General features: G+C 34.5%; 1 protein-coding gene across 1 annotated transcript; it reads left to right on the top strand.

The window, feature by feature from the left end:
* Window positions 1-4,925: 4,925 nt before the first annotated feature.
* Window positions 4,926-9,064, top strand: LOG1 (Putative lysine decarboxylase family protein). The gene is made up of 7 exons (XM_007016717.3): window positions 4,926-5,178; window positions 5,997-6,094; window positions 6,210-6,240; window positions 6,979-7,078; window positions 8,282-8,352; window positions 8,435-8,578; window positions 8,695-9,064. Exons 1-7 carry the CDS (start codon window positions 5,053-5,055, stop codon window positions 8,785-8,787), a joined length of 663 nt encoding a protein of 220 aa, XP_007016779.3. The 5' UTR covers window positions 4,926-5,052; the 3' UTR covers window positions 8,788-9,064.
* Window positions 9,065-10,175: the final 1,111 nt, after the last annotated feature.

Raw genomic sequence — 10,175 nt, 5'->3', positions numbered from 1 at the left:
AAAAATTTCAGCTCTTGGGCGGCTTTGGATTGTTCTCATTTGCCTTCAAGACTTGTTGATAGGTAGGTTTTGGATGGTAATCACCAAGAATTCTCATGTTTCTTCCATGCCCTTTGGCAGCCTTCAAAAGTCAAAATCCATTGCAAAATCAACTTCATGATTGATGTATATTTTGGTTTTCTCTAGAAAAATCTCAACTTCATCTTTACTAGGAATTTTTTTTTCTATTTTCATTGGTATAATGTCGTTGAACTTTGATGTGTAGTACAGAATTTAGGTAAATGTTAAGTCGAATGTTTAATCGATGAAATTAACCACAAAACATAATAAAATTTAACTTTGAAAATCGAATTTGTGACTCATAGTTGCAAAGATTAAAAGAAAGAAGCATGCAAAAGAAAAATAAAAACTTGAACATTTAGCTCATTAATTAATGCATGATCTCTTTATTTAAAGGATAGAATTCAAATTTTTCTCTCCAAATCCAAAAAAAAAAAGCATGCAAAAGGTTAATCTTTGGACAGAGAAGTAAGAAGGTAGGAAAAAGGGTAAAAACCCAAAGCAAGAACAAGAGAGAGAGAGAGAGAGAGAGAGAGAGAGGAAGAGGAAGATACTCAAGCATAGGCATGTACCTAAGAGTAGGGACAAGAAGTGATCTCAAGGGTTAGCATATGTTATGTTAGTGGAAAAGCCGATGGCCATAACCCCAAAGGGACAGTCCCTTCCAAAAGGGCTTTAATTTTATCACAAAACATGAGTCGACTATGGAAAGTGGGAGAGGGGGAAAAAGCAGTGGGATCAGTTATCTCCGACTAGGATTTCCACCCAATTTTTCCAAAGTGGAACTTCAATTATATTATGAGTTTAAATTATTAATTATGACATATGCATTAAGTTTTTTTTTGCCCCATGGGATCTCCAACAAATAGGGGCAAAAGAATAAAGCGAAAGCTACCCTTCCTTCCACTAAGTATATAATTATGAAATTTAAGAAACAACAATGATAGGAGTATTAAGCAAACCATTTTTGACTATTTTTTTCTTTTCCTTTTTTTTTCTGTCCCTCTCTAAGGTAGGCTTGACCATTTCTTTCTATTATCCTCGTGCCTCTTATTTATATATATATATATATATATATATATACCAAAACCTGTAAATTATCTTATAGTTACACATACACGTATATAAAAATTAATTATTATGTAATTTGAAGTGATATAAAATTTACCTATGTATCTTTTAAATGAAAAGTATTTAGAGTAAACGAAAAATTTATATTAAAATATTTAGATAAAAGTATTGATTTTCTTTTCTCGAATGAGATCAAATCAAATGTAACTGTGCATCTAAAAAGAAAAAAAAAGATGATTGCTGCTTTCCACCTGCCACAATCTAAACCTCAACATCTCATTCATCTAATCAAAGTTGGACACCCAATCCTTAATTTTCTGACTATGTACACCATAGTCAGCTCAAACGGCCTAAAATGTTGTTGGGGTTTTTTTTGGGGCAGGCAAAAAAGGGGTCTTTCCTTACACTTAGACAAGGGGAGGGGGCCTTTCAAGCTTTTTGTCACACCATCTCTTCAACTTTGAGCTCAAAAACTTTGCATGTGAGAAGGAGAGGAGGATGTGATACAACAAAAAATTTATAAATTAGGGAAGATGGAAATTGCCCAAAATTTTGAAGAGGTGTCACATTTGCAGTGGTTAGTTTGACAATAAACATGGCTACCTGTCACAAAACATGTTTTTCTTACAGCATCATTGACATGGAAATGGCACCATCCCGGTGTCCATCCCCCTGGTATTGGAAGGGGTAGGGGCAGGTGCACGTGTCGAGCAAGAGGATGAATGTCTGGGAATCACAAGGTGATGATTTTCTTGGGGGTTTTTCTTTTCCTTTTCACAAAGAAATAATTTCATTTTCTTAGAATATTCTGATCCCATCTTTGGTGCTTTTATCCTTCATTCAGTTGATATGTTCATAGGGAGTGCATGGCACGATCTAGAGCTCTGCTGTTGGGGACAGTCAGAAATTCAATTTACTTAAATAATCATAAAAATGAAATATACTTAATGCAACTCGTTAAATAACACACAACAAAGAAAAATATGAATTGCAACATTCTTCAGAAAAACCGTCACACTCGAAGATAATTTTCGTCATTAAGCACAAAAACGTATCCGATCAAAACAATCTTCATTTTTACATCATTATTACTAGTAGTCCTTTTTATTTATTTCTTTATCATGTTTTTTTTTTTTTGTATATTTAACCTTGTTGTATTGTTAAATCTTCTTTCCCCACCATGATCAATTATTGGGTTTAACATTCCATATTTAGATAAACCACACCAACTTTGTCAGTCTTTGGGTTTATTCGGACTTTCTTACTGATAGGTCAAGTCTAAATCGGTCTAAAAAGGATTATTTTTTCGAAAAATGTTACCTCCCCAACATTATTTTGATGTGTGAGTTCACCAAGATCACTATAGCAATGTCCATTGATATCAGCAAAAGTATAAAATAGAGCATCCATGCATGATATATGAATGTATCCCTTGACAAGATGCTTAATGGTTAGCATGAAATCATAATCGTAAGAGTGAAGTTAATATAAAGAGCTTCCTAGTCACGTAACGTAAAATTGTGAAATGAATATTAAACAAGAGACATTAAATAAGACAGAAGATTTTTGTCGGGGATGAGAGAGCCTAAGGTGCATTGGAAAGAAGAGGTAATAAAGGAGGGTCGGGTTTTGGTGGAGCTAAACTTCTCTTCCTCTCTTGATCCGTACTTCTCACAGACAGAACTGGAACAACATCCATCCATATCTCCAACACAGAAAAAGTTACCAAGTGATGAGAGATTGAGTTTTTCTATACGTAATTACCCATTTTAGTACTAAAATTTTTACTGCAGAGAATTTGTTAAGTGCCCAATGATTGTTGAGTTGGAAAACAAAGTCTTCAAAGTCAGTGTTAGCTAGCAAAGACATGTGAAAAATGCCATGATCTGCTTCTTTCACAGATTTGGATGGACTGCAAATTCACCCAACTTGTATTGCCGACTGCCTACTGCTATGTTTTGTCGCAATTAGAAAGCCAGCAGCGAGGTCTCGTGTTACTATCAATATAAACGGCAATGGCAGCCACCGCCACTTTTGCTTTGTGAAAAAATTATTAATCATAGGCCTCTTTACTGATTAAGGTAATGAGATGTTGACAAAACAATAGCTAATCCAACATATAACATGAACTCCCCCTCTTGGTTACAATGATAGCCTCAATAATATCTGAATTCACTTAGTCAAGAATTTGATCAATACCAAGATGAATTGTATGCTATGGGAGTGAATAAACAAATTAGTAAACACCCCCCCGCCCTCTCTTCCCCCCATACAAGTTAAATGAAAAGAATAGTAAAAAAATGGGGGGGATGGGCGGAGGGGAAGTTGTTTACGTATGGAGAAGAGGCTCAAGGAATTAAGTAGGGGCAAGCAGTGGGGTTGGGGACAGCATGGTTTGGTCCAGCAGAGACTGAGAGAATGTGCGAAATGGAGTAGTTTTGTTTGTTTTTGTAATAAAAATATAAATGTTTCCTATGCATACAACATAGATCAAAGGAGGGGGTGGTTGAGGGTACAATTGAGATGGGTCATTTGGGGTCATCTGGCACAAACTTCTCCTTGGTCTGGACTTCTTTGTCTACAGTTTCAGACTATACATTGAATTTTTTGGACAAATATATAATTTAAAATTAATTGACAAAAAGTGAAGAGATTTTTAATATACTTATATATCTAGGATATCTTAATTTAGCAAATGCGAAACTTTTATTAAAATTCTAATACTCCACCTCACGTGTAGAAATAACAAATTTATTACGTAATAACTTATCATGAAAGGTACAATAATGTAAAAGAACAACACGTGCTACGATATACATCATTGAAAAAAAGAAGACAAAGGAAAAATAATAATGGTTGTATATATAGTACATTGAATTGTGTACGGGGAGTGGCAAATCACTAGGTAGGTTAACCTGGCAAATTTTTTTTTTTTGTTGAGATTTTGTTAAAATGAAAGATGGGAAAGAAAGGGAAATGGCAACCGACCAACCATAGAGATCAAGAATATTGAGATCCATGATGTGCCTGAATTTTATTCATAGTTGGATATTGAAAACAAAGAATCTTGGGGAGATGATGGGAAACTGAGATCAAACGTGAAGATACATATAAATTTGGAAGAAAAATTATCAGATTATCAACAAGTTGATGCATCCATGATATCATGAAGTGGTAAGCAAATATGTTTTGACTACTGCTGTTGGAGAAAGGGTCATATTAGCAACAAGACCAAAATGTGAAACTCTGTTTCCAACAAATTGCCAAAGCCAAAGATCCTGGATGTGACAAAATGTCAGAACAAGCATCAAAGCATTACGAAAGCATATTAAAGGGAATGATTTTGTTCATACCTATTAAAATTACACCCCCAAACAAAAAGAACAAAACCCATTCCAACTAGAATAAAGTGGAAAAATGAAGAAAACCCAAGATCAGAAGTTGGAAAAGAAAGCCTCCAACATGTTTTTGAGCAGGTTCTTGGGCTGGTATGTGCAGTAAATCCTTATTTCCCAAGTTAAAAAGTTAGTTAACAGTTCATGAAAAGGGATATTCAAACTTGAAATGTTCTTATTAATGAGAGAAATTTTAACCTGATAGGGGGAAAGGGATGGAAAAAGAAAGAAAAGCAAAAGAAGAGTAATTTGATTGGAGGGTGAGTCAGCCGGATAAAACAAAGGGGTAAGCCAATCAACTCTCTTTTGCTCGTAAAGAAGGATTGGACTATTAGAGCATGGATTTTACACATGCTGGTCTACACCTTGTGGCCTCTGCTACCCTTATATATGCACACAAACGCACACCAAACCACTCCCAAATTGTCAAGCTTCTTCGTTCATTTGAAAGCAGAGGATATTTGCTTAGTTTCTTTTCAAAAGAAAATACAAAAAAAAAAAGAAGAAGAGAAGAAAAGAGTGAGAGATGGAGGTGGAGATGGATATGGAAATGAAACAATCAAAATTCAAGAGTATTTGTGTGTTTTGTGGGAGTAGTCCCGGAAAGAAGAGCAGTTACAGAGAAGCTACTATTGAGCTTGGCAGGGAATTGGTACATGCCTCTGCCCTCTTTAACTTGTGCTTCTCTCTGTTTCTGCTCTGTTTTTATGTAATTTCTTAAACTCGTTTTTCAGCTTGTTCTGGAAGTGCTTTTTCAGGCCCTTCCCTACCTTGTTCACCCTTTTTACTTCAGTTTCTTCCATATCAAGCAACTCCCTAATCTTTTTTTCCTCTTCTTAATGTTCACTTTCTCTGTTTTGGCTCTGTTCTAATCTGTTTACTTGAATTGTTTCTAAACGTATTTTGCAAGTCTTTTGCTTTTCGACATTTTTGTAGTTTTTCAACAACTTTGTTTGCAAGTGATTGCCTTCTAGTACGATGTTCAGTTTCCTATTCAGATATTCCCTGGAGACTTCCAACTTCATTTCCAGATTAAACTTTTTGTTCCACTGCTAAACTTCTCTAAGAAAATCGAATGAAGTAACTGTTCATTGAGTTTTAATCAAATTTGTTGTTATTAAGCTTCAGATAAAAAAAAAAGGGTTTCAGGAATCAAGTACGGTTTGATTAGCAGTTCCAATAATCACAAAAATTTCTGATTTTTCCATCACCTCTAGCCGGTACATTTTGTACTTTCCTCTGTTCAGAACTCCCCTGTTCTGTCTGCCTCCTACATTACACATACAAGTCCAATCTTTTTTCTTTATACTAAAACGTTTGCATCATTTCAGTGTTGTATTGCATTAACATCTTAAAATTAAAATGTACTTTGATAAATACTTTATGAAGCAGATTTTTTTTTTGTTAGTTCATTCCCAAACATATTAAAAATGATAATTCTTTTTTCCCTTTGCTTCTTCACAAATGAAGGTTTCAAGAAATATTGATCTGGTTTATGGAGGAGGTAGTATTGGATTAATGGGCTTGATTTCTCAAGCTGTTTTTGATGGTGGCCGCCATGTCATTGGGTAGGCAATAATCTTCCCATTTTCTGCTCGACAACAAAACTTTTTCTAGTTCTAACATTGTCTTTGTTTGGTTCCTCATGTTAACTAATTTTGTCATGTTTATTTGTCTACGCAGAGTGATTCCCAAGACACTCATGCCTAGAGAGGTATGTCTTCAAGCTTACATAATGTGTTTTTTTGCATCATAATTACCTTAATTAAAAATAAAACAATGAACTAAAGAGAAAGAGAAAGAAAGAAAGAACATTATCTGCTTCTTTTTCATATTTTCTTTTTTTTTTGTTTTATTTTAAATAAGGTATTATTTATTTCTTTTTCTTTTTTCTAGTGGTAGCTCCCATGGCATGAATTTCTACCTCACTTTTGTTATCTTTTAAATATGGGATTCACACTTGTCTCTTTTGGGACTCATGCAGGTTCCAGTTTAGACTTTTTGATTGGTCCTAAAATTTTGCTTTCCCCCTCCCTTGTTTTTCACATTGTGGTTTCTTCTTTTTTGCCCAATGAATTCCACCTGAGGGCATATGGGTCTTCACCATTTTTGTGACCACTCCAATGGTTTTTATTTGCCCACCACCAAGATTCTCATTCTTAGTATAATATCAGGTTTTTATGGTGTATGTATTTTCTTCTGATTTCTTCCTGTTTTCGCCCTTTCTTTTTTGTTGGTGTTGAGTGTTGACTTGCCAAGAAAATTCCCAAGTAAATAGTATGGTATTTTTGGACTGAGCCCACCACCTCTGCGGCCCTCATCATTGCTTTTCAGTGAAAAGCTTTCCCCCCTCTTTCTCTCTCTGTTTCCTTCTTTTTCTCTCACTAAATGTTGGTGTTAGTGTTATGTGGGCATTGCTTTGTATTGATTTTGGTGGCTATAACATTTGCAGATAACTGGAGAGACCGTGGGGGAAGTTAAGGCAGTAGCAGACATGCACCAAAGAAAGGCAGAGATGGCTAGACAATCTGATGCCTTCATTGCCTTACCTGGTTGGTATAAGACCCCGAAAGTACTCTTATTGTTTAATATCATACAAGAATTACAATAAATTTCATGTTAAATTCTTAAAAAATATATCCCTCAGTACTTATTTAGCTTCATTGACTGTGTAATTTTGTAGCAAAGAAAACCAGTGGTGACATTAAAAACAATCATTATCGGCTCATAAACAACTTTCAAACTTTCTATATATAGAAAGCTATGTTGAAGCGTTTCATGGGACATTGCTCTAGTCTAACTGTTGGCTTCGTGAACATAAATTTCAGGACTGGAACAGTTCCAGAATGAGGGGAAAAACTTGTAGGTTTAGCCTCATAATTTAGCAAACAATTGTTTTAAGGGGTAGCTGTGGCTATGTATGGCATAGGTATAGAATAGAACAGTGATAGCAACTCTTTTTCCAGCTTGAACTACCAGAGTTTGGACTGTCACCAGATCCAAGAAAAATGTCCATGATTTAGAGAGCTACCCTTCAAGGCCCAATCTCTGACTCCACCATCATCAGCCCCTGACACTGAAAATTAGGCTTCCTGGTGACTGGTGAGAAGAAGAGCCTTGAAACATAATACTTTCTGTGGTGAGAATGCATTATCCATCTGCACACCAGTAGCCCCCAGCCTGTGGTTTCGACCTTGCCAAATTATATAAATAGGCTTCTGCACCATACCCTTTAAACATTCTTTGTTTGATAGGTTCTGCTGTTCATCAATTTTTCAATGGGGACCCTGAGGCTGGGGGCCTTTTCCTGGACCACATCTGTGGGTAAAAGGGCTCACTTTGTCATTCACCCAAACCTGCAAACGTTTTGGGTCTGAGGTTGCCAAATTTTAACTGGGCTAATTGACCCATAACATAGAGTGTGGGCTGGGCAGGGATCAAATCAATGGGCTCAAGATTGGGCTTTTGCATGATGTGAAAAATAAACTTTTTATTTCATTTTTTAGGTTTAAAATTAATAAATAATCTATTGGGTTATAAACAAACTTAGAATAATTAACTGATAATTAAATTGAACTAAAAACCAATTGACTCTATTGGGGTTATACTTACAAGTCTATTACTATGAAATAATTTTATAACACAAAAAAACGAGTTACTTTACATCGATCATTATCATTTTCGTAAAATTTATTTAAAAAAAGTTCTTAATTAGTGTATTTAATGAAAGGAAATTCTATATGATATTCATGAAGGTGGCTATGGAACTCTTGAAGAACTCCTTGAAGTCATAACCTGGGCCCAACTTGGAATCCATGATAAACCAGTAAGATTCCTTGTCTATTCCCCAATTTCCTAAACAAACAATGAATTGGGATTTTGTTGAAATCTTTATATATTTATTGCAGGTGGGATTGTTGAATGTGGACGGCTACTACAATTCCTTGTTGTCATTCATTGACAAAGCAGTGGAGGAAGGTTTCATTTGTCCCAACGCCCGCCATATCATAGTCTCTGCTCCCACTGCTAAAGAGTTGGTCAAAAAGATGGAGGTATACAAGTTTTTCTCTTCAAATCTTTGAAACCCTCACTTTGTTTTTGGTGCATACTCTGCCATAACCAAACCCTTTACCTGCATGAAGTCTGATATCTGATATCTTTGTATCAGGAGTATGAACCTCAGCATGAAAGAGTCGCTTCAAAGCTAAGTTGGGAGATGGAACAGTTAGGGTACCCTGCAAAATGTGAAATCTCTAGGTGAGAGAGACTGAGACATTGCCAAGGCAACAAAATGCAGATTCCAGGGAACTAATTTTAGGAAATCAAGATGTTCCTGAAATGGGAATTTTTCCTTTTTTTCTCTTTTTTACTCATTTTCTGATGTAAACTACTACCCCCTCCGAAAAACAGAAAAACCCCATTAACTCATCATTTGAAGCTTGACATTTTGTTTCCATTTGAAGTTGAAATTTGATTCAGTAATGCTTCAACTTTGTGGCAAAGTTGCTGATGAAATGAAAAAAGAAAATTTGTTTCCATGGTTGGACTTGTGTTGCTCAATTGCTTGTTATATTTGGTTAAATTTTCCATGGTTCAGGGTTTTCCATTCCATTCTCACTGTTTTCTTTGCACAATCCTCAAGTAAAGATAGCACAAAAGATCTAGACCTATTGATCCTATAACTTCTTAACTATGAAATTATTGATTAAATTAAGCAACAACTGACAAATAATTAACCATGTATGTAGGTTTGAATGCTTCCTTGGAAGCCATGTGCCTCTTCATAACAGCTGTAATACCCCTTGATTTATGAAGATTAGCTGATTAGTATGTGACACAAGATGTCTAGGCACTTAAAATTTCTCTTCCCTAAAATTTGGATTCAACAACGACTCTTTATCTCTCTTGTCGTAAAGTAAACACGTACGTTGAGTATGTTTTAATCAAAACACTTCAATTTTTAAAATGAATATAAACCCCGAACCTTTTATGATAAAAAATGAAGATACCATTTATACGATCAACTTCTAAAAATGAAAGATGAAATTTACAATAACAAAATTAACTTGTAAAATTATATTAAATTTTCTTCTAAAAATAAAATAAATGAAAATCACTTGAAAGTCTCAAATCTTCTTCTTGATCATTACACATTAAAATCATTTTAGGTCATATGCTTTTCCTTGAGCAATTTCACATGCATTATGGTCAATTTTTTTACCAATAATTTAATTGCAATTAGGCACTAAACTAGAATAAATAAAGAAGAAGAAAGTTTCACTCTTTCAGTCAGATTCCATGCCGAAATAAGAAGTAAATAAATAACAGTAACAATGATGAGGGGTGACTGAACTTTATCTATCAAGAATTTAATTATAAGCAATAAAGAACACTAAAAAAAATTTACATATAACAGTAAACTCCTTAACCAATGGATTATTTTATTTATAATATTCCAGGTGGTTTCTTGCTCTTAAAACTTATTTATTTATGATGATATATATATATCTCTTAGATGTCCACAAGTACTAATTACAAATGGTCTTCTAATAGTAAATCAATGCCATTTTTTAATTTTTTTTACAAGGTTACTTAAAATTTATAATTACAATTCAATAATTATATAAAAATATAAATAACATATTATAT

The sequence above is a fragment of the Theobroma cacao genome, chromosome 9, assembly GCF_053813885.1.
Source record: "Theobroma cacao isolate CCN51 chromosome 9, ASM5381388v1, whole genome shotgun sequence".
NCBI lineage: Eukaryota > Viridiplantae > Streptophyta > Magnoliopsida > Malvales > Malvaceae > Theobroma > Theobroma cacao.
The sequence above is the reverse complement of the archived record's forward strand: the minus strand, read 5'-3'. Positions and strand labels throughout refer to the sequence as shown.